Genomic DNA, 25661 nt, shown 5'->3' with positions numbered 1-25661 from the left:
TCCTGCTATATGATCTCATAATATATCTCCCTATGGGCCATCACAGTCTAAAAATTATTAAAAGTCATTTCTATATATAATGTGCTCAGTCTCCTGTCTTGCTATACTAATATTACAGAGTGAAACAGAACATGAAGTTTCTCCTTATTATAAAAATGCTGCTGCCTCAGAAAGTCCCTGCTTGAATTAAAGTGTCTGCTCAGTGCCTTGAATACCGATCAGCAGCAAAGTGACTCACCTGCCATCCTGTGAGAGGAGCACACTCCGAAACCTTGGCAGAAAACACCATGCTGAGAAGACATCAAAGCTATCCTTGTGTGTTCAGAAATCACTCACATTTTTTTAATGGTTTTGAAATGGATTAAAAATACACCTGTAGTTAAATTGGTCCAAATGTATGTGTTGGAAAAGATTAAGGTCTGCCAGAATAAAGGAGAATGCCTTACCTTCACCCTGGTCTTCTACAAGGTCCTCATCCTTCATTCTTGTCTCTGAGCTTGTCTGTTGGTCAAACTGTCTGCCATGCTGCCTAGAAAAACTCTCTTTTCTTCCAGGAGTTTCTTTCACAACCTCTGCAACTGCAGCATCCTGTTCTGAAGCAATGATGTCCATGACTGTCACAGCTCTGTCTTCTGAGGTCACGGTTACAGCTTCAGGTGCAGGTCCTGAAAATGTGTTGGTTGCCTCTGCAATCAAATTGTCCTCCTCCTGACTAACTTGCCCTTCTGATCTAGGTTCTCTGTCCAAGATATGATAATCTTCTTCCCTATTTGTTTCTGTATCAGGCTCTCCACCCAGGCTAAATTCCTCTTCCTCCACCTGTTTTTCAGATCCAGGTTCTCCATATCTACCAAGACCGTACTCAGTAGAGGCTGACCCTGGGAAATCTTCCTCCCGTCTGTCTGCGCTTGCGGATTCAGTTTGCCTCTCAGTTTTGATGTCTTCCTGGAAACTGGACTTCTCACTATGTATTGTATCTCCATCCAAATCACTAGCTTCAAAATCAGTGCTTTTCACTGCTGACGCAGCATCCTCACCTTCCTTTCTCAACTCAGCATCACTTGATTCTGCCGCTTGGTTTTCTTCCTTAGAAATTCCTCCAGTCTCAGCTTCACTCATGCCCATTTTTTCAAAAAGACCTTCTCCGACACCAGTTCTCATTCTATATGTGCCTTGTCTATTATCATCTACAGGCTGATACGCTAAAATCTCTCCCTCAGAAATTCCTGTTTGAGACAAGACTAACTTTTCACCGAGTTCCTCACAAACTTCCTGGTCATCAAGGGCTCCCCACAAATCTGCAAGCTCAATCTCTTGCAGCTCAATTATTGGCCCTAAAATACCAAAAAAAAATATTGATAAGTTGATAGTTTGCATTCATTTTATGTTCTCTATTATTGCATAAGGAAATTTTTTTAAAAAGGAAAAAGGTATTCCCTAACAAATACAAACTATCAGAAAGTACGTTCTGCAAACGTGCATCGCAGAAACACAAACCTTCAGAATAATGTCTTTGCCTGCAGAGATCTGCACTTGTTGTGGATTACACCATATTCATTTTGAAATTTATATCATGTTTCATAGTTCTCCATACTAAGAAGGAAAGCTGTAATTTGCCTTGCATTTAATCCTAGCAATTAATTAATGGCCAATATCTCAAAAATATTTTACTTTCTTGTAGATGATTCTATGTGGTTTTCCTTTATCCTTCTATGTTCCTGGAGAAATTTTAGTGTAAACACGAAATTAACTTCTAATATTGCCCAGTAAGAAACAACGATTGTTTCAGGAAAAGTAGTCTTTCTTTAATCCTACTTCCAAAAAGTACTTCCGAATTTTGTAGGAAGGAAAAGTTTTGGATGCTGAAGCATTTCTGAACATTGCATCACAGTTTGCAAAACGTGTTGCAAATTATGGTGTGTAGCTCACAGCATTCATTCGTCCTACGGGCTCTGTTCATTTCTGGTAACATTTATAAAATATATATTAACTATACAACCTCATGTGACCTCTAAATGTTTCAGCCCCAGTTGAAACATCCCATATACTTACACTGTCTTGGGTTACAGAATCCCCTCTTAGTAGCCACCGGGCTTCTGTCATAGAAGTCTACCAGCAGGGCAAGTATTTTTTGTCTATCTAAGAGCCCAACCTAGACAAAAAGATTACAATTATTGCTTTTTTTCCTGTGGTTCTTGGGACTTACATCAACATTTGCAGCATTACAAAGGCACCATTAGCTGAGAATTACCTGTGACTGAAAATTATCCATTACCAGAACATCAGTACCAATTTCAAAGAAGTGAATTTATTTCATAGAGGCAAAAATTTCTTCTCTGGGCTTAGCTGGAACCCCTCATGCATATTACTTTGCAGGCACATCCTCTTGCATATTCTTGACAAATTACAGTTGGATGATTGTAGCCACTTCTGCCAAAGGAGTTCTTCATGTAAAGATCAAAGCTTCAACATTTCACACTTTCAAGACAGATATTGATTGCCTGACAGTACTGCGGAAGAATTTTCACATATTATGGGCCGTGCCGTATGATGTTAGTGACTGCATAGCGTAGTTTGGTTTTGTGCCCCACCATTTCCTTTGAAGCATGATGTATTGGCAACTGCCTGGGAAAATAATTAGTCCAAAAATCTGAGCTACTGTGACACCCTCCCTAATTTCCTTTAAAAATTCGAACACATTTGACCACAGAGGCGAGAGAGGTATCAGTAGCTCCAGTGCAGAGGAACATGCAGAGTTTATTAAGTCCTTGTTACTCGGGGTGAGTGTATGCAGACAATAAACCCAGGAAAAGACAACGAAATGGATCATTTCCAATCAGGAAATTGTAAGTTTAAAGAGCAAAGCAAATCTAAACGATTTCAAGTTTTCCATTTTATGATGAATTCCTGTTGTCATTATTTCAGTCCTGCCACCTTTGTAATCTCCTTCTCATTAGCGAAATACAGTAGTTAATTAGAGAACGGATTTACTTAAGTTCATTATTTGTAGCAAGTCGCTTTCCAACTGAATTATTGATTTCCTTTTCACATTTTGTTTTTAGATGAAAAACTGCAAAACGTAAAATTCGCCAAGCTTTTAATTCCTTGTGAACTTTTTCTGCCCTTAGACTGAAGAAATACAGGAAGAAGTTTGCTGCTCTTTTCTGGAAATGAGCTCAAGGTGACTGCGTTATTTATAATCTAAAACCATAATTAATGGCATCAGTGTAAGGAAGAGAGGATTTGAAAACAACTGAGAGATACCCTTCTGGATCTGCTGGTGAAGTGCCTCCCGAGGAAGCTAATACTGAAAACTAAGTGAATACATCACGTTTTCTCCAACACCTTTCCTCTACAGGGAACTGAAAGCCTTTTGCAAATTCTGAGGAAAGGATCAGAACTGAAATGTAAGCAGCCATCCAGTCCAGACTTAGTGTTTCAGACTCCTGTAACTTAATTCCTGCTGGTAAAAAAATGAGGCAAATTACAGTTGAATTTCAGCCATGCGTGGGTTTGGAACAACAAATGTCACCACATAATTCTGTCCCTAAACTTACAAGATGTAGGCCCTGATTCCCGGTGTCTTCATCTTCTTGACATTAATATACAAATATCCTGCACGCTCCCACACAAATATTTCTTGATGCTGTTTGGTTTTCAGTTGAATATATCAGATCAGATTCTGCATCCATTTAGTGGATACGCAGAACGTTTCTGAAGATGTTACCAGATCACTGCGTAATATTTGGATTCTCCATTCAGTATTTCCATTACACACGCTTAAGTTTCCCTTTACGTTTCCTCAGCTGTTGCTTGTCACAATCATCTGCTGGCTGCCTTGAAGTTGGCAGCACTAATGCAAAGCTTTATGTTATTAAAAAGGTAAATCAACGAATAAAGTATTAGTAAAATAAAAATGTTGGTTTGGGATTCAGATACATTGTTGTCATTTTAAAATAAAATACTTGGAGGATTTAGAGAACTCATATTCTAGAAGATTTTTGTGATTTAGATTAAATAGTTTTATTTTTACATTAAAAATAGTAAATTCCTTCTAAGAAATTACAGAATATGAATTAGGGGTATATTTTCCACCTTGTTTTAACATTTACAATTTGTACAGATTTGCCGTTCTGCCAGAGGTCCCAGACACTTTTCCTTACAACTTATTTTGGGAGGGATACGTCACAGTAAAGTTATCTATAGAGAAGAGGAGCATTACACCAGGAACACCAGTTCCAGGGTCCTATACCCAGTTACGCTATCGTTTGGCGTTCCTACTTTTTACTAGAAAAGGTCATGCTTCTTTGTACTTCGTGTGTGACTGGGGAGGCCGGTGAAAGATTCCTGCCCATCAGCGTTTCGTTCTGAGTCTTGTCGTCGGGACAGGTACAGCAGCCACTATAAATAACAGCAGGCCATCTGTGTTTGTACAACCGCCCAAAACTTGTCTCCACTTTTAACGAGTGCCAACTTTCGTGGCTGGAGAGTTAAAACACGTTGACCCAATTTTCTTGTCACCTCGATATTGGCAGGTGATGATTCTCAGTTGTTTTCAGCAACGCTCTGTGATCTCTGAGTAATTCCTTTAGCAACGCAGACTAAACCAGACTTGCCATTTAATCAGTGATAGGTCAGTGTTTAACCTCGTGATTGTTTTTTTGGAAATGTGATGCGTGTATCCCGAACACCACAATATGCTTGTTAGCGAGCTAGATGGGAAGAACAGACACGCAGAAAAGGTCATGAGAAAGCAGACTCTCTTGTTGCTGTACTGCAAGAAAGGTAATCAGGAGTGTCTCGAACTTCATTAGTTTGAAAAATAATCTCTGACTGAATTCAGTTACATTTAAAGATCCTGGGCTTAAAACATCCCTGAAAATTAATGCAGATGCTGTTATAATGTATAAAAGAAACTAGACTTGATACATAGAATCATAGAATCATTCCGGTTGGAAAAGACCCTTGGGATCATCGAGTCCAACCATCAACCCCACTCTACAACGTTCTCCCCTACACCATATCCCCCAACACCCCATCTAAACGACTCTTAAACACATTCAGGGATGGTGACTCCACCACCTCCCTGGGCAGCCTATTCCAGTGTCTGACCACTCTTTCTGTGAAGAATTTTTTCCTAATGTCCAGCCTAAACCTACCCTGTTGCAGCTTGAAGCCACGTGAGCACAGAGAGGGAATAAGCTTAAAATTTACCGAACTGTTGCCTTTTTGGGCATTAGCGCAGTTCTGCTGTGTTCTGGTATTGTCTTGGAAAGTTTCTGCTTCACTGTATAGTCCGGGCTGTTCTTGCTGAGCTGCCATCCTTCTGGATGCATGCATTTGAAATCATAATAATGATCATGTGGATACCTTCTAATTTGACTGTAATTTAAACTCTGCTTTCTCAGCTCCCTGGCCTTAATTGCAACTCACTGAGGCAGCCAGCCACGCTCACCATGCAGACTGGAATAACTGCCTGCTGCCAAAGAAATGTAAATGAGGAACTGAAACAACTGCTTCGCTGTGCTTTGCAGAATGACTACTACAGGTAATGGATCACATTCAAGTTGTAGAAGTCCTTGGGTTAGTTTGCATCTTTTATCTTCCCTGTGGGTACAGTATGGCAGGACTTATTAGAGCTATACAAAAGAAACCAGGTCAGGTTTAAAAGAACTGCATGGTCCACACTACAGTTTAGTGAACTCAGTTTGCAGAGCAAGGCTACCACGAGGCTAGAAACAGCCACCGTGTTTGTGCTCGGATCGTTTTTTTTCTGGGCAGTGACGGCGTCTGTGCTGATAGCTGCTCGCTCTTGTTATGTTGTGCTAGCGTTTTTGGCTCTTTGCCTCTGAGATTCCACTGGGATTAGTAGCATGGAGATGGTGATTACTGCAGCAGAAATAATAGGAAGAAAGTCACGTTAAAACATGAAAGGGAAAGAAGGGATCCTTTCAAAATGAGTGGCAAAGATAGGATTCAGCTTTGCATATTACTCTACCCAGGAGGATCCGTCATAGCTCTTTCTGACAGAGCAAAAGGAAAATGAAATGTCTTCTAACTGAGAAGCAGACACATTTCTCTCCTCATCCCTGAAACAGCAACTTGCCTGCTGTTCTCTAAAACACACTATTGGTGTTGAAACGTGCTGTGTAATTCTATTCTCTTAGAGGTAATGACATTATTAGCATGACATTGTAGAGCACAGTTCATTCTGGGTAGGCATGCTGTAAACATCACCAGGGGAGTGCTGGACGGAATATATAATTTATGTAGGGGAGAAAACTGTAAGATTATGGCAACCATTTGCTGTGTAGTAGCCGGCAACTGGCTAGCTTGGGCTACTCATAACAAGCACCATACTTTTTGGATGAAGCCCAAGTTTTTAACAATAGCTTATGCCATTGATTCTTCAGCTCCTACTATTTACTGTTTCTATACAAAAACTAGCTTTTTTTTTTTTTTTTTTTTTTTAATGGGGATGCAGGTGTATTCAGAGGATGATAGATAGAGTTTAGAGCTGCTGAAAACCAAATTATGGCTTTTGAGTTCCAGTTCCGGCTCTGTAACTGACTCATTGTATTTTAATTTCCTGCCCATAAACTGTGGCTGAAGTTCACAGTACTTTTCTCAGAGCTGTTGTAAAGATAGATTATTTTGCATTGTAAATTTAAACTATTATGAGATTTATTGATAGAAGCCCTAAAGGTGTATAAATTAATGCAACATAATTAACGCAATATATGTTACTATTGTAGTAACGTGCACATTTGTTAAGGTCAATCTACATTAGGTGATCTTTTCTGAAGTACAGCTGAATAGACAAATCAGCACCCAAACATTCTGAACGCGCTGTGGGAGCAAGTAATGACCAGAAGTAGTGAAGTTTCTAGTTAATTTCTTCTCCAGAAAAATTGAACTTCAGCCCCAAGTCATCACCTTAGGGCAATCAGTTTCTAATTAGCCATCAGCTTATAGGCTATTGGCTATTTCTGTGTCTGAGACCGATGAATTTGAAGACAACGCAGCTTCTAAAATAATGCTGAGTAAGCACAAAGAGAGTATCTAGAGTCATGAAGAATAAAAAGAAGGCAGTGACACAGAGAAATACCAACCTGGTAGCATCACCATGTTAAAATTAAGTTGAGAGCTGCTTTGCCTACCTTTCCATAATCACAATCTAGGAAGAGGTCAGTAAACATCTGCCTCCACGTATCATGTCTTCTTGCTTCTTGGAAGTCATCAGCATGCTGACAGAGATGCTTCAGGATTTCTTGGAACGTGTCATTTGAAAAATGTTCAGTGTAGGAATGGACATACTATGGAGAGAAAGCAGCGGTGTAAATGGTTAGCTTTCTTCAAGTATTTTCAGCTTTATTTGAACTCTTAAATATCTATTGCATGCAATGAAATATATAGGAATTTGTTGTTCAATCTGCTAACGCAATGCAGGCTTGGTGCATGGATGCTACACTGCCTACTTCGTTTTTTCTCTCAGAAGCAGCAATATTCTCCAAAAAAGCCTGCGACACCGCAGCGCTAGGCACTGCTCAAATGCATATTGAACAATTCCTCTCCTGGCCCAGAGGTTGCTTATCACGTTCGGTAGGTCGGGGATGCTGGATCAGAATCCTTCCTGTGAAACGCCTTTCCTTAAGCAGGGGTATCTCAGGGAGGATATAAGTTCTCCATGGTTTTCTGCAGCATTTAGTATTCTTGACTTTACACCCAAGGAGACATTTTGAGCCATTAGTTTTTGCAGACCTGACAGTCACTCAACTCTCTAATGCCACAAAATGACCATTGCCTACAACTTCAGTGTTTAGAGAACCAGTCTGGATACAATAAAAAAAGGAAAGAACCTTTTGAAAACGAGCCTGCTGTCACCTAAGTCTTCTGACACTGGGAATACTACTGACTCCAGATTTATTTTAAGTTCTAGCCTTGGAGACACTTTAACACTTTGGATTTATAGCCATGTGGTTTTTATGAGCAAAAGCAATATGGTTCTAAAAATGTGGTGTGCATGACATAAATAATAATGGCCATCAGAACAAACCACAATCCCAAAGCCTGTGCTGAGTTATTATAGCGGGTTTCTGGAGCCAGCCACGGTAACAGGGAGCCTATACAGTTAAAAAGAGGAATTTGCAAACACGGAATGTTTCCCATTATCCCATTTTTAGAGTATGGATACCTGACACAACTGCTAGAACTTCTTGGACTTGTTGAAATGCTGCACAGGCATTAACAAACTGAAATATTGAAGTATTATTATTCATGTCTTTATTGCATAATTTCCAAGTATATGGGACAAGTGGAGAGGAAGAGCAGAAAAGCAGCAACCAAAGGCCTGAGGGGTGGCTGGCGGGAAAGAAGAACTCCTAACGCAATGTGTGGTTTTTCTGCATTTCAGCATAAAAAGAGCGAATGTAGGTGGGTTGGACAGAAGGCGGCAGATCTGGGGCTACATGTATCTTAGTAGCTTTTCGGAGCTATTACAACCTGGAGCCCTGCGAGAGATGAACCTTAGAGATGACAGCAGTTGGGAGGAGGCAGGTTGGACAAGCAGGTTGTTATTTTGTATGTCATCTTGATGACACATCCAAAGGCTTGTGTATTAATGCTGCTGTCTAACAGCTCCACAGAAAATATTTTAGAAGCGTATGTTCAGCTATGTGGGCAGGAGGAACTATCGTAGAGTCATAAGCTTTTCTTAGCTGATGTGTGTAAAGCACTCTTCTGTGTAAAGAACTGTACGCATAATAAGCATACATTTATTTATTATTAACCTAGAGATTTTGACAGCCACCAGAAGAAAGCTGGCACACCTCCTTCTTGCTACCCAGTGTGAGACCTGATGTGTTCGCGAGCACATTGTCACCAATAACAATGGACCTTTGCCTTTTGTTCCTGCTGATCTCAAGAGAAACCGAGGAAGCCACATGCAAAGATGGAAAATAATCTCACCTTAAAGCCCAATTCTGACCCTACAAAGGCAATGGGAGTATTTCCCTCGGTGTCAATAGCTTTGCGTCAGACCGCTGGGGGTTCTGCATGTTAGAGTACAAAGCCTGCGAAATAAACTACTAAGGACTGGTTTCTGGGATTTAAACACTTTTAATATAAATGACCCCGTGAGTTTGTCACGAAGGATGTAAAAATACAACAGCCACTGTTCTGCATGTCTGAAAAAAACCCCAAAACCCAACAACAACGTGTGAGGTCTCTCTACTGAGTGTCTAACAGCCTTTAAGTAACCCAAAGTTGCAATGAATTCAAGGAAGAAGAAAAAAATTGCCATTTAATTTTAAGGTCCATTAAAAAGCAATGCTTTCCACATGTGAAAGGGCCTGGACCAGCGTGCAGAAAGATCATCTCTCTTTCTGGTTTTGGTGGATGATGCAGACTGATGAACAAAGGTAAATTGTGGCTGAGGATTAGAAGCAGCCCTGTCCTGAGAGCGAGGTCTGTGATTATGGAACAGTTCCCAAGGGAAGTGATGAAAGCCTCGTCATTTGATTCAATTAAAGCCGGACTGGAAAAAGCATCAGAGAATATATTCTGAGAACAACGATGCGCTGACTGGTAAATCGGGCAGCTTGACAGTCCCTGTCTTTTGTACTTCTGATCTCTGTTGTCATATCTTTAATTGAGTTAAAATAAAGAGTACACAAAATATATTTTAAAACATTTTTCTAATGCTAATGGAGCATGAATTCATTCAGTGCTTATACATGTACCATAGGGGTTATAGATTGATGCTTCATTTCACTGACAAAAGCAATTCTCTGGGCTCACATTATCCACAATAGTTTTCTTAATTAAATGCAGTTATTCTGAGGTTAAATTTAAAAATACCTCATTTCAAGCTTAAAAAAGCCTTCAACAAGTTATGATAAAAATGCATCTCTCTGCAAAATACCGAACATGTGAGTCTCCTGAGGGCGAAGGAGGAACAAAAATCACACATGGTTGCTTGAAATTAGTCTCTGCACAGCTGTGTTATACTCTGTTTTTAATTATTGGAACAGCACCCACTAGCACTGCTGCAATTGAGGGTCTGTCCTTATTTCTATTCTAAACATCCTTTTTCACAGGTTTAATTACTAAGCCATAAAATTTAGCTCTGTCGTAGGTAGAAATGGCTGGTAAAGTCTTGGCCTGGAGAGTTTTTCAAGTAAATTTAGTTTGAACTGATTTGGTTGTTTTCAAATTGATGAAGAGCAGAGTAAAGGGGTGAAACTTCTTACTACATTTCTTGATTTTGGTGAGTTAAAACCACACTTCTGACATCTCTCAATGACACCGTTCGATTTTAAAACTGCATATTTTTCAGCCTGGTTTCAGCTTCACATACATTTTTGACATTTGTTGCAGTTTGGCTGTGGTTTAGGCCAGAAATAGTTCAGGGCAGAAAATGGTAGAGCTTCTCATCCCAGTTAATTACTTGTTAGGTTTTTCTATGGTTAATAGGATTTCATCAGAAATAACAATAGCTGGGGGATGGTATTAATTACCTCAGGCTAATGGTTATATGTGGCCACTGAACCTCCCTTGAACAGCCAATGCAAAATCTGAATTCCCAAGTGATTCCAGGTTTGTCTCTTTGCAACGTATTGGTGACAGAGGGCTTTGGCATTCTAGAAAGGGCCTGAGAGGGATGTCCTAAAAACCACTGCTTCCAGAGTGACTTCTCAGAGAGCGGCACAGGCTGCAGCTCCAAGGAAGGCAAAATACTTCCCCCTTGCTGGCCAGAATGGAAGCATTGTGACAGCAGAGGACAGATATGGAGATGGAACATGAAATGTCCTGATACAACCAGTTGCCTGGGATGCTGGAGAAGTGAAGCCCTTCGCTTACTCAGCTGTCCACAAGGAAATGCTGCTACTACTTTGTGGTAAACATCATATTCTGAATCAGGTGCTCTTATTTCATCTCTCACCTCTGTGAATTCACCTATGTTGACTTTTTTTGCCAATGTGTCGACAATTTCCAGCTTCCTGTCATAGATTGCTAGTAAAAAACAAAGAGATATTGGTTTAGAAAGCAAACTGTTGTGGTTTTGGATATTGTACATATTTTTTTGCATAATGTATGTTACATTAACTTTTTCCTCATGTTGGATTACATTTATTTGAGGCTATCCTACATAGCAGCTGAAGCATCTGACTGTATAGAAGCTATCTAAATGTGATTCTTACATGTTTCTCTTGCTGCGAATCTGCACTTACCAGAACTGTATAGTCATTTTTATTCTTGACATACGTTGGTGCAAATTGCAATGATTTGAATGGTACTTACAACAACAAATGTGAGGTAAGAAACTATTTTGGATTTAACAAACATAAAACTGCCTTAAAATTCTGGGGACGTGGCTTCTGCTTTGCAAGAGTGGAACCTGAAAATCCTAGTAATTTTCCCAAGAAGCTCTTTGGGAATATTTTTACTGATGATGACACTCAAAACTATCTTTTGGTCATCTTCTGGGCTGCTGTAATGGAAGTGAGAAGGTGCGTCAAATGTTTACATAGATTTCTGCATGAGATCTTTGAGCGCAGGCACACTATTTCTGTTGGGATTATTTTTCTGTTCTTTCTTCTACAATATGTCAAGAATGATGAGAAAATCCACCATAAAATGCATTTATCTCTCATTGGTTAAGACATTCCTAAACTGTACCTTATCTTTATTAAACTATAAAACAAAGCTTAATGTTCTGTTAATGTATATTGGATGCTATTGAATTAAATACATTAAGAAACGGAGTTGCACTACTAGTGAAATATGACATAAAAAACCTCAAGCACCTGTAGAGCAAGGATCTGGACAGAAACTTCCTTCTCAATCTCACGTCCCAGTATCTGTTCGCACTGGAGAACCACAGCCACCACAGCAGGAGCACGAGGGCTGTGTTTGGCATTTGTACAATGTACTACCAATATAGAACGATTACTCGGAGGAACAATTTTGTAATATAGAAAGGGCTGAGCAAGGGCAAGCTCTAGACAGAGGTGACTCCATCAGCCAGCAGAAATGCTCTCTGGAGGTTCCCTGCTTATCATCCCATCTTCCAGCAAAGGCAGATTTGTTATTATTGATGATCATTACAGCTATCAATGTAAAGGGCTGGCAGGAGGCTGTATGTTGCCACTTCAATGTTCCTGGCTCTATCTATTCAATTATCATTATTCAGGGAGGTCAACTGTAAGCTATGTAAAATGGACAGGAGTTATGCAAGTCTTTCTGTGCTGAGTGCTCTGATACAGAGGTCCTTGTGCCGTGTCACTGCCATGCTTGGGACTGGCAAAGGGAACGGCTAGACAAGATGTGGGATTTGGTGGAGCGTCAGGTAAGCTTCAGCATTTTCCCTGAAACCATAAAAGGTTTGACATTGTCAGACTTTAATTTTTTCGATCCTACCTTTCCTCCATACCTCCCAGTATGCCAAGCTGTCCATGGGATTTCCAAGACCACCATGTGATAGGGCAGGTGAAGTAGGAGGTTGTTACAGTGCTTCTTAAAAATAGTGATAAGCAGATGGCAATGTCTGGCTAATGTAGGATGTAAGTGGAAAAGGCCTGCATCTGATATTATTATCTCTCTGAAAGATTTTTTAAACTTACCTCTGTACTTTTTAAGATCCTATTAATGAACCACATGGTGGTTCAGTCTCTTTCCAATCTGTCTGAAGATTTGTGGTTAATATCCTAGCTGGTGTAACTATCCTTATAGATTCTTTCTCTATTATCAAATCCATTTGCTGTTTGCTCATGGTTTGCGTCAGAATTCAGACCACAGAAATAAAACTAAAGGAGACACGTCAAAAAATTACCTTGTCTCACATCTATGGGAGTAGAAGCAATGACATCCAGAAAAGACCTCAGGGCACTCTGAACCTACAAATCAAGGTAATAGTCAAAGGCCTGTTTCATGCAGACAACAGTAGGCAATTACTAAAATAAATCACCCGCAATAATTAGTTGTATGGGCCAGCCATTCTTCTTACCACACATAGGTGGGCCCTGTTAAGTGTAGACCTTGTCTTTGTTGTCCTGTGTGTAACCACAGGACAATTTCCCAGGAAAGATGCCTGTACCAAGAGATGTATTACAATTACTGCAAATCTCACATTTTATGAGCTGCAGTATCAATTTGTATGAGTTACAGGGGTAGAAAGAAGATTTAACGGAGGACAAGAGTTGCTGCCCCAGATGTTTTTAAGGGGATTCTGAGGGATAATCAGCTGCAGAGAAGGACGTCCAGTGATGAGGTATGTATCCAACAGCCTCAGGAGTGTCTGAGCACCTCACAGGCCATTTAGCTTCCCAGGACGTCTGTGGAAAACGCATTGCAATCCTTCCATGTGCTCGTGAGGAATCGGGGCTTGGGGAGGCTAAGTGGTAGACAGCGACCTGCACCCTGACCCTAAGGGATGTCAGAGCCATTACCCATCCTTGTGCTCCGTGCTGCCATGCCAGGGCAGACTGCACTATCACAATCTTCCCTTTCGTCCTGTCTGGAACAATCATAGCAGTGTCTTAATAAGGATCATCCCTAGTTACCAGTGCAACCGGTACTCTGCCACTGACATCCACTGTCCGCTCTTTGAACTGAGGTGCCAGCGCCTCCTTTCTCATCTCTTTCACCTGAAACTTCATATTTTCCACCTGCTCCTTTTCTTTACGTTTGTTCTTTGCCTCAGACTTCATCCTGGCCAGCCTGTAGGACATGGGAATATGGTTTAGAAAGATACCGTCATAAACACATTTATGCTAGATTAAGACTACACTGAAGAACAAAAGGAAAGGAAATAACTTCTTACTGAAATTCTTGTCCTTTTAGTACAAGCAGACTTTTCTCCAAAGAAATACTTGATGTTTGGGGCATAAAATTACTAGTGTGGCTATTGGGCTAGATATTAGTCATCTGTGTTTTCAGAGGGCAGCTCCAAGGACGTGAGAGTATTTATGTTCTGACATGTATCATCTCCTGAAATCTAGTGTAACTATGAATCTGCAGAAATAACCTCTGAGTGTCAGATACATGCATGTAGAGAGAGCCTCTTGTAGAGTATACGGTAGATATTTAAGGGAAAATCATCTGTACAGCTCTCTTAGTTTGTCGAGTTTCAACAGTGATAATTTTTACCTTCACATTTATAATGGCATTAATCATTTCTTTTGTAGACATCCTTCAGTTTCCTTTCAATTTCAGCAGGAACAGACATGCCTAATTTTGATACACTTGATTTACCAACAAAATTGCATCAGTATACATTTGTCTCAAAGCCTGAGTACCATTTCACATGAGCACTTCACTGTCAAAGAACAACATTCAATGGAATTTCTGAAGCAGTCCCACACAATAAAGTCCTTACTGCCTTAAGACAGGGATAATACACCAACCTCTCCGTCATTTTGAACACATAGAGTTTGCAAGCGTGGACTAAATGTACCTCCTTTCGTCTTCCATCTTCTTTGCTTCTCTAATCACCCAGCCATGTTTTTCCCAATCCTCCATTTCGCGCATCAAAAGAACTGAATAAAATTGATCCCACTGAACTCATCTGTTTTGGTTTTTACTTTGGTCATTCATGCAATGTTAAAAAAAAGCTTTTAGGAAGTTCAAAATGCTTAAAGCCAAGGGATCAGTTCATATGGGGAGCACAGTTCGTGCTCACGGAGGCTGCTGGACTCTGCATTGAGACAGCTGCTCTCCCGTACACCCTTAGAGCTGGTCAGAGTAAGGGGAATTGCTCCTCTTTTGTACCTGAGAAAACACTAATCCAGAAACTATATTTTTACTAACGATTTCTGCTCCCTTCCCCTCCCTGTGTTTCACATATTGTGAAGATGGGCTGATCCTGTCCCTGCTCTCTTCTTTTGCTACGGGGCCATCCTAGTAATTATAAAACAATGATATTTTCATTAATGAATAGAAAGGCCTGTTTAACACGTTACAGCAATACACTTTGATCACAGTCAGTTTTATCATAGGTATTTGTTCTTCATGGACACTTACCACAGATGTTTCTTAATGAATAATTGGGTTCCTTAATCAATTGTGCGCATGGCACAAGTGCCTGCTGAGGCAGTTCAGCCTCCGGCACTTTGATCGCAGGGGAAGGGTAAGATAATTTCCTGTCTTCTGACTCCTTCAGACACAGCAAAGAGGAGATATGGAGCAGGTACCAAGCTAAATGGACTAGCAGATTTTTCTCAAACGTAAGCTACAGACAGAAAATCAGAGCATTTCTAGCTGCAGCTCCTCCTGAAAGCTGAATGCAGAGCTAAGGCCATGATTAATTTGGGCAGTGCCCAGCACAAGTTCCATCGCGTGCTGCACCTGCACTGTGCTGCAGTTTTGCATTTATTTCTAGGGTCCTAAACCACCAGGCAGCTGCATCCTCTGCTTGGTGTCCCTGGCTTGGGACAAAATGTTTTCCCCCGAGACGATAAAGGCACAACAGGCTCTAACAGCGCTGGGCGCCCGTTTCAAAGCGAGCTCATTTCAGTATTAGACATTTCCAGAAAAGATGAGATGGCAGCGAGGGTGACTTCTCCCTGCAGAATGAAACATGTTTCTTCAGGAAGACAGCCGCCTAACTCCCACACAAGGATGGGTGACTCAGACTGAAGGACTACCATCCCTGGACCAATACCGTCTCTGTTTCAGGTACCAATCCATTTGGATAAGGAATTTCTCCCATCTGTTCTCCTGCATGTTTTGACTCCCAGTCAGACAGCAGTTAAGGAGAGACTGGAGGAAGCCTGAGAGAGCTGACTGAGGATGGGTAAGCTTTAGAGAAGAACCTGGGGTGAAATCCAGCCTTTCCTGAAGGTAATGTCAAGGTTTCCGGGAGCTTCATTTGGGCCAGAATTTCATTCCTCATTTTCTGGTGCTTATGTGAGACATTTTGAGCACAAACTGGCATTTCTCTTGTAAAGTTCTTTTCCTGTTTAGAAAGCTAGTGACTCAAATTATGAGTCTCAGTGCTACATGGTGTTGGTAAAATCCTGTGCTGCTGTGATTTAAGAATCCTATGCAAATCCCACAATACAGCCATCACAAATATGTAAATCCGGAGCTGCTGAGAATGCAAATCCCATGATACTACTACCAGCAGATATGCAAAACCTGCTACAGCTATGGCTACATAAATCCCTGTGGCAGTGCTGTCTACGGAGAGATTGATTTCCACAAGTCTTGATAGTCACTTCTTTTGCATCAGCTTTGATAGTTACAAATTGAGAACCTGTCTCCAAACGTAAACATGGGCTTAACAGCCAAGGCCAAGATAACATGTCACTGGTAGCCAACACTTTGCATTCTACAGGAAAATCTGACCTCTCCAGAAATAAGCTCTGATTCACAATGAAAGCTAAGAGTGTTTTAGCAGGAAAAAAAAACCCCAACAACAAAACTCCCAAAACCTAACAAAAAAAACCCAACCCAAAACCCAGGGAAATTTTATGTGCTTTAATTCAATTTCTTTTGCAAAATAAAAATAAGATATGGTTCGGAACTTTGTACATCCAGGCGTCACTCTGTGAAGCAATATGAACGGTGAAACAGTCCCCAAAACAAAGGTGTGGCAAGGCTGGCATCCTAAGCATCCCCCCAGAACAGCCTGTGCTGGAGTGAAAGCTCACTGAAAAAGATGTTTCCCTGGATCATTTGTTTCAGTGGACCAGCATTTTAAAAGAATTTTTTAAAAAATCTAAAATCTTTTAGCAGCTCTGGCTGTACTACTGTGTGTCTGCTCATGAAGAAAAGCCAAAAAACTGAGCTCTTACACATTGGCGATGATCAGTCAGTTGTTAGAATCATTCTTATCTGGGGGGAAAAAGGAGGTAAGCGACTGTATGAAATTCACTTATCACACTGCTTTAGTTGTATTCACACAAGGCATGTTCCTATGAACTGTAACAGTATGTGGACTAGAAATGTAGAGAGACAGAAATTCAGAGCGGTAGAGAGAGATTTAACATATTCTTTTATTCATTATAATACTGGGAACTTCAATTATCTTCATTTAGAGTTTATGAATAAGACATCTCAGCATTTTACTTCCCTCATTCCTGACACTGAAACCCTGAAACCAATTTTCAAGCTGTATGTACTATTTATGCAAATAGAAGAGACTGCCATTCAAATAGAAGTCATCATTCTACAAACACAGATATAGAATAAAGTGATCTAGTAGTGAATAATTTTGACATGATTCACAATCACCTCTGGGTCATCTATAAACACAAATGTTCACTTCTGTATTTTTCTGAATAAAGCAATTAAAATGAAAGCAGTATTGTTCACCTCATGCACTCACATTCTAATCTTCGCATATTGTAAGACGGCATGGAACCCCCTTCCAATATTCATTAAATATTATACTAAAGTAAGCAGCCTAGAATATACCCCAGAAATAAGCAACACAAAATACAAAACAGTTTCTACTTTAAAGGGAAAAAAGAATCTGAAAGGCTAAAGGAAAAATCCCAGGAGGAGTTTCTATGATGTGCCAGGACAATATCGTTGGTTTGGTCAAGAGAAGTAATCCTGAAGGAGGAAAAGAGGTTATCTTTTTATTAAGTTTGGAAGACTGTAGAAGAAATGATCTGAAGAGTCCATAGTCCTTTGATACTAACACCTGTCCTTAAGAACTGCTGTCACTTACTTAGACCGGTTTGAAAGCAGTTTGCATTCCATATATTTAATTAAGATAGAGTCTAAAGAGGAATTATATACTTGTGAAGGGCAGAATATTGCCTTAAACAGGAATAACTAGTGTTTCATTTTGTGTGACATGTTCTGGCATTTATCCTGCATCTCAAGTTTTTATGAGAGACAACTACTGCCTCTGACACTGTACTCCACAAGGTTCATTTTGGTTGACACTTTGCCAGCCAGGCTGCAGTCAGACCATTCCTTTTGTAAAACAGACCAAGACACCAGCTCTGGTCTTGTGACCAACCACACTTTCAACTCTCACCTCTCTGATGTTGTACCTGGCATCTCAGTTTTTAGCTCCTCCGTGACCATCTTCATTCCTCTCACGTACGGCCCTGATCTTGTAGAAATACCATACTGAGGGTGATGTCTCATCAGATATTCTCCAAGAAAATTAATGGGGTTAAATTTGGTTGGTTCTTTGTCTGGTGCAAGCACATTCTTTCTTTCCACTTCCATTAACAGTTTTTCCACTCCTGGTATTAATGTAGGTAAGAGTTTGTCAAGCAAATAGATGCGGGTATCTAGTGACTCTTTGTCTTCACTGAACCACTCTTTGGACAGCCAGTCACAGGGTTCCCTCTTTTTTACCTTTTCTTCTTTTGCCTTTTCTGCATGAATCATCTTTGCCTTTGTCTCCTGCAGACTCAGACACCTCTGCTGGACCTTTTCATAAAAACAGTCTTTCCACGGAGCATGATTACTAAGACATGGCAGCTCATCATTCCCCGGCATTCTCTTCATTTCTGTGGCAGTCATACTCTTACCTCCAAGTTTGGGCTGTTTTAGACCTGCAGTTTGTGCTCCTTCTTCTGGCTGAGCAGCCATACTTCAATCACTGTGACACAGAACAAAAGCAGCGCGTTACATAGTGACAAAAGACGCAGCTGCGTCCTAGCAGGTGACACGGGAAGAAAGTCTATTGTTAGGAATTAACTCATATTCTTTTTCTGCTTTCATTTTTTTATTGTTGCTGCTGCTTTGTACTCTTAAATAAATACAGCCCCTTTACTTCAAAGATCAGTAAATGATTTATAAAGATTAATTATGTATCACAACAGCCCTTGGAGACACAGCAACTAAATAAGTGTGTTCCTTTCTTATGAGTGAAGAAATTGAGACACAGAAGAGAAGTGATTAATTCCAGGTCACTTAGAGACTCAGAAACCAAGTGGTGAACAGTGCTCAGAAGTCTTGTCCCCCAGTTCTAACCAGCTTATTCCTCTTACCCCTACCATCATTATTTCTGTTTAGGTCCCATTCCATGCCTCCAGGAAATCCAGTGGATATGAAACAAAGGAAGCAAGTAACGGAAAAGACCAGATGCCTAGCAGCAAGATTTCTCTATCCACATGCCGCCTTCTGCTTCATCTTTTCCTTAGCTGTGAAAAACAGTGAGGAAGCTTGTCCCATAGACTATTTAATTTCAGCTTTGGCAACTGTTTTTTCCTCTGGCCATTTCATTAAGATAACAAGGACATAGGTGTAGGGGTCAGCAGAGCTTCTACAGAAATGGAAATTCTATACCATATACTCTGTAATTAAACTGTTCACAAGCACTTAATCTTGTAGATTATTCTGTAAAAGACAGACCTACAGAGAGTTGCAGGTATCTCCCTTTACAATTTCCCAAACTCCAGTTTTCTTCTCAAAATGTTCATTCTGTGAAATATCAGGAAGAAACTGAGTTGCTCACAAGGTACAGTTTGAAAACTATTTCTATCTCTCCACGCATAACTGTCTGCATCTGTAATGGGACTTACACATACAGAATGAAGCAGAATGTTGCCTAACTGCTTGATTCAAAGCATGAGAAACCAGCAGCGTGCTGCAAACCCCCCAGCTCAGTGTTAAACAACAGCAAGGGAAGGGTGATATTAATAGAGAGAGCCTAACGCCTTTCCAAACTAAAGATGAAACTCCACTCTGAACTTGCTGCCACACTATCCTTTTCAAGCTCTTTTTTAAAAGTGCTTTTCACTAAGGCCTTTCAGTATCCATAGCAATACCACTGCTTTTGATATGTTTTGCTCTTCATATTTAAGCATTTGTAGCTGTTCTGAAGAGAGTTCAGCCTTCCAGGAAATGCATAAATGTGATCTACAGCCCTCCTGGCACACAAATGTAATTACTAATATGCTGACCTTCTGGTTATAACCATTGTCTGAGTCCAAATATTGCTTGGATAGGTAGGACACTTCACAGCAGTAAATTTCTATGTCTGCTTTCTCGATGGGCTTGTTGGCATCTTCCGGTAATTTGTTCTCAAAGATGATTACCTGCTGGGGAGTGAGATGGATTTATGGATCGAGCTGCCTGCCTGACCAACACAGAGGGTTTTAAGATGGTAGCTGGTTTTGCCACCGAAGGACACGAGCTGTAAAGGAGACCAGATTTATAATAGTAGAAAGGGAAACCTATCAACCCTGTCAAATTGTTCCTTGCTTAGGTGAGTTTCTTTCAATAAGCTGTAAAACCAGACTGTTTCTGGTTCAAAGCAGGGTGTTAACCAAATGTTCTGGTCACAGGCCAAATCAGCTGGTTTTGTTGTGCCAAAATAAACTGTTCTTGCAGTTTCAAATACTTACGTTATTTTTTAACATCCTTTATGAAACCACTCTGCAGTTTCTGTGCAATGTTAAAGTGACAACTGCACCCTGCGTTATGAGCTGGCCAATTCTGAATAATGATGAATATATTTTCTACACTGCTCTCAACCATGTGTTAGGATGATTTTGAGGATTGGTAAATGTTTATAAAGTACCTCTAGGTCTCTGAACAAAACAAAACAAAACAAAAAACAACTGAGTGTGACTGTTCTATTTCAATTCCATGGCATTTGCATAGCTCCAAGAATGGAAGCAAGGCATAGAGGACTATGCCCACTGCTTTAATGCGGGACAGATAAAAGGAGACTAAGAGGGTATGGAAGAACATACAAACAGCACATAATTGTTAAAATAAACAACAAAGGAGTGCTAGATTCAGGCCCTGAAACTTGGAATTTGTGGAGGATTACAGGGACACACCTCCAGTTTGTATAAGACACCATTGGCTCATGAACTTCAGTGCTGAGTTACGTTAGTTGAGAATTTGTCCCATAATATATAGAGCTCTCAAGGCCTATGACATTACCAAGTGGAGGCTTGATTGTCCAAATAATAGTAAGCACAGTGCACAGAGACAAGGTTTAGAAACACCCAGGAAATTTTAAATGTGATATAAAGTTTCCTGTAAGCCTTTGTTCAAGCTGAAGGCAAGATAAGCTTTTCATTATTTAGTAGGATGCCACTTTCCTGGCTCCTTTTCTGTGAGAGAAATGTTCTTGCTGGAATCCCTGCAGGTACAAAAAGATTATCTCTCCGTTTTCTGTGCAAAACCTGTATCTGCTCATAAATAAGATTTTTATGATTTCATTGTTATTCTGTTAGGGAATTTTGAAGGGTGGGACAGGGACAGGAAAGACTAAAGTTTGTCTAGGTAAACATTTTGGAGATGTTTGAGTTAACAAAAGTCTTTTCAAAAACAGAGCCCAATCTCGTTGACACTCTGTCACTCAGAAATAGTTCTGCCTTTCCCTAATGTGCTTCATAGAGCATGTCTATCTCCACAATCACAGAGCCCAATACCCTTTTCATACATGATCTTCTTTTCAATACAATTAAAATGTAAAAAGACTTTCTCTTTTGCTTTCTGAAGCTTTGAAGAACTGTTTTTCTTACCTTTGGAGCAGGTAGCAAAATAGATCTTATTCCTCCTGCTTTCAAAGCGGCTTTGCAAATGAACGGGAATTTAATATATGCCCATCTGTTCTCAACCATTAAAAATCTTGAAGTGAATTAGGGATTTCTCAGACCTGCTGTGGAGCCAGGCTGTGAGTTTTACTCCTCTGTGTGTTTGCAGTTGCTAAGCAATAATCCCAAAGGTTGCTATGTCTCTTCCACGACTCAGAATCGCTGTAGGTTCTCTTTTAGCTTTGGCAGCCCAACAGGCTCTTCTGTACTGAACTTAGATCATTGCATCACATGACTGAAAATAAAATAAAATAAATAAAAAAGACTATGAATAGCAGCAGACAACATTGAGGGCACAAACAGTCAGAGAGAGAATCCACAGGTGCCCAGTGACAGGAGGTTTACCTTCAGAGTCAAGGTTCACGAAGTCCAGAACTGTCCTGAGTCCATTACAAGCTGAACTGAGAACTGTATTAACCAGATGTGAGCACCTGAGAGATAAAAAGAAATTAATTACCAACTCAATTTATATGTTTTCAGGCTCTCTTTTTTGTAAAGAACTGTGTCGCTTTGAAGCAGTCTTGTAGGAAAGGCACACACAGCACTAATAAGGGGGGAGTTTATAGTGCCATTTTGTTAGACTGCCTTTAAACCTGAATCTAAAGGAATTTGATGACTCACCTTTAATAATTTGTCCTATATTCTTGAAGAATATGCAACACAGAGAAAGGAGAAGGGAAAAGACAAAAACATCTACGACAGCCATTCTGCATTCATTTATACTGATGTAAATCAGGAGCCTGTTCAGTGATTTCCTTGGTGTTACGCAGGACTTCCAACTGAGAAATTTATGGCAATTTCTGCCAGGAAACAAGGTTTATCTAAGGCTGTTTCTTTCTTTGTATTTTGCACTGTAAGAGGCATGATCGTTGGATTGTCTACCTGCATGAAAATTCAACTGTGACTTTATCTATGATATTTGTCATTGGAACAGCTGCATGATATCCTGCCCTCTAGCAGAGTATTAGTCTCCATTTTATGGGCCAGATGAGCTTGTGACAAAATTGAAATAGAGGAGGTTTAACACAAATAACAGAGTTTCTCCAAAATTTGGTGCAGAGATGTCAAACTCACATTTGTTCTCTACTTTAGGAACTCTGGAGTTTTAATTGCGGACTCAAAAATGTCATTCTTTGTCGTCTTCATCAAGTCACTCGTTATTTATTACAGCAGCCGCAACACCAAGGTAAATATCAATTAATTGGTAAAACTCTGGAACTGGAAATAGCTCTAAGTGACACACACCCAGAGTCCCAACATCAACCCAGTACAACATTTATGCTGCCTGTAAAAAACAGGTTTAGTTTTGTTCCTAAGACCTGTCATAGAAGTCAGAAAGTGTGCATGCTGTGTACAGGTTTTTTACAGGGAGGAAATTTGCTCAGAAATTACAATAACAATTGTACTTTAGTGGACAGTCAAAAGCCTCAATTTTTATTTTATTTTTATACTGTCATTTCTGGAAAGGAGGACATTATAGAAATTCCTGGTGCCCGTACCCGGTAACATTTATTTTCCTCTATGTACTCCTCTACGTATTTCAGAAAAATTAGATGGTTGCAATTTCTATAGATGCTTTTGGCCATCTGTGCTAAGCGTCTCTCTGAAAAAAAATCTTTCTTCTGGACACTTTGAAATACCACTGGAATGCCAAGCTTACCAGTGTAGTAATATGCCATAGACACTACAACACTGACTTCATTTTAGAAATCAGTATTTGCTTGCAGAGAAGAAAGAGCACAAAAAACCCCACAAAAACAGTCAACTTTCATGTGAAAAATATGCTGTAATAAATTGTCGCTTCTTTGCCATTTGTTTGAAAAAACATGTATCAGAAGGAAATACGCTCATTGCAGTGTATTTCCAAGATGTGTTGAAGTATAGCATCAATTATGTCAATAAAATGAAGCAGAAAATTAGTGCACAGGAATAATTTAAAATGAGGCTTTAAACTGGATTGTGTTCTTTTTTCCTCAAAGCAGTTTGCACATGATTAATTCCTGTTATCTCTTCTCCCAGGTGGGCTTGATTTTTTTCCTTTGCAATTCAGATTTGTGTTGCTATTATGATTAACTTACAAAACTTTTTCTTTTTTTCAGTATGAAACATAAATTAAAAAAAAAATACTCTCCCTTTTCTTAAAGTGATTTTTTAACCCCCAAACAAGAGCAAATAGAACTTGGAAGGAGGGATCAAAACAGCTCTATTTTTATTTTTCTGGAAGTGGAATCCCGTGGGTTAAGCAAACCTTTAATCGCCCCCTATTTAACTTGGCTGTTATCCCTTAATGTTTTTGCTAAGCAAAGTGTATCCTTTTATTATGCCATCAAATACTTGCACTGTTGACAAAATAATGGGCTGAATATGTCATCACAGATGTTTTGCTGGAATTGCCTCTTCTATCTTTTTCTGGTTTTCTGTGTAAGATAGATACATTTTGGGAGCACTCAGTTGCCTTTTGCAGCTGATGCCAAGATTATACATTAAAAGCCCTGACATGTAGTAATAATAAGTTGTGTTAGCCAGAGAAATGTTTGCAGTGTATTAAAGAAAGAAAACAGTCAGTTTTGGAAATGCATACAAAACCAGCTCATGTATAGCTTCACATCCTTTAAATGATATATTGGGCTAAAGCTGCAGGTGCTGACCACAGTGCTTTCAGCACGGGGAAGAATAAGGCCACAGGCTTCCAGTCTCTTTTTTGTACCAACCATGATGCTGTGACCACAGGCTGCCCTCTAATTGCTCTTTTCAATCAGAACACATCTGCCTTACAGCTTCCTCCTTCACATTTAAATTCTGCTGTTAAAAAACATTGCACATGTAAATTATACCTTTCTAATGGCTCAGAAAACCATTGCAATCTGTGATTATTGTAGTTAATAACTGATATGTTGGACCTTTAGCTAACTGTAGATAGCAACTCCACTATTTACTTGTGGTAAATGTTTTTTAAAAATGTTTGCCGTTCAAATAGCTGGAAGAGCTATCGGATATATGAAAATTACACAAAAGCCTATTTTGGAAGCTGGTTTGAATAATCATTTCTTCATGGTAATCCCTGCATGACTGTTGCTCAAAATCCAGAATGAAACACCAGTCCCAGGTGAGGGAACTGCTACAATACTCTGGGAACTTGTGGTCTTCCACCTCTCCTCCGCATCAGCACAGACATACCTGAACAGAAGCTACATGCCTTGAAGCAGGATTCCTTTACAGGAATCCACTGGTGTGAAACAATACAATAATCCAGATATTATGCTTTAGAGAAAGGCGAAAAGCATTAAGATTCTTGTCATATGCCAGAGAAGAAAAAACTTTCCCATCCTCAAATGTGACTCCTGCTTCCACTGAAAATCATGGCAAAAACCTTAAAGCAGGATGGCCTCGTATCTGGCTACCACCTCAACACGGTGGCTGGTAGCCACAAAGAATCTCTCTGCTAAGCTTCACCATGCTTTGTATATGCCAAGCACTTGAGTCCCTGCTTCTTATGTTCCCAAAACCTTCTCCAAGAGACTACTAAGTGAGGCAGGATCATTTTTACCTGAAAGAAAGAAACGCTTTCCCAGGAGACAAAGCTCTTTTTCAGTTTCACAGAAAAAAAGTAGTTAGGAGAACAAACGCCACATTTGAGTAAAATATAACAAAGACCATCTACAATGAATGTAGCAGCAAACCTACATAATCTTTAAAATTATTGAAAAGAAAAGGTTCCCATGGGCTCCATTTTGTTGTTGATCCCTGACGTTTTTAGTTAACGTTTTAATTCTGTTCTTTCCTGAGCTGGGTATGAACAAAAAAAAAAGTTGAATAATATGGCCTGAAAAACATATGTTATGCAGTTTAGTTACATAGCTGGAATACACAGCAAATATCGATAGGCAAGAAGTTCTGTTGGAAGGCAGAGTTTATTTCTGTAGCCATACCTAACAGCCTTACTGGCCTAGCTATGTCATTTGAAAGTGTGAAAGGATCACACACGCATTCATCAGGTATGTGGCGACTCACAAGCACAGAGCAGACCTCCTTCTCCCAACACTCGCAGCTTGCTATATCTATAATGGCAAAAGGATGTCTGTGTTTGGAATAGTCTTTGCCAATCTATATCTGCCATACAGATACACCAAAACCACA

At 39.9% G+C, this 25661-nt stretch overlaps 1 protein-coding gene across 1 annotated transcript in view; it reads right to left on the bottom strand.

The window, feature by feature from the left end:
* The window catches only part of EFCAB5 (EF-hand calcium binding domain 5), a 44303-nt gene that overhangs the window by 15156 nt on the left and 3486 nt on the right, over nucleotides 1-25661 (bottom strand). Inside the window, exons 2-11 of the mRNA XM_074593789.1 lie at nucleotides 21870-21955; nucleotides 21453-21759; nucleotides 19875-20012; nucleotides 17993-18568; nucleotides 13563-13719; nucleotides 12833-12896; nucleotides 10943-11013; nucleotides 7161-7316; nucleotides 2053-2152; nucleotides 447-1334 (exon numbers count right to left, since the gene is read on the bottom strand). Coding sequence (XP_074449890.1) covers nucleotides 447-1334; nucleotides 2053-2152; nucleotides 7161-7316; nucleotides 10943-11013; nucleotides 12833-12896; nucleotides 13563-13719; nucleotides 17993-18558 — 2002 coding nt within the window. The 5' untranslated portion in view covers nucleotides 18559-18568; nucleotides 19875-20012; nucleotides 21453-21759; nucleotides 21870-21955. The remainder of the gene's footprint in view (nucleotides 1-446; nucleotides 1335-2052; nucleotides 2153-7160; nucleotides 7317-10942; nucleotides 11014-12832; nucleotides 12897-13562; nucleotides 13720-17992; nucleotides 18569-19874; nucleotides 20013-21452; nucleotides 21760-21869; nucleotides 21956-25661) is intronic.

This window comes from Larus michahellis, chromosome 7 (genome assembly GCF_964199755.1).
Source record: "Larus michahellis chromosome 7, bLarMic1.1, whole genome shotgun sequence".
Taxonomy (NCBI): Eukaryota; Metazoa; Chordata; class Aves; order Charadriiformes; family Laridae; genus Larus; species Larus michahellis.
The sequence above is the reverse complement of the archived record's forward strand: the minus strand, read 5'-3'. Positions and strand labels throughout refer to the sequence as shown.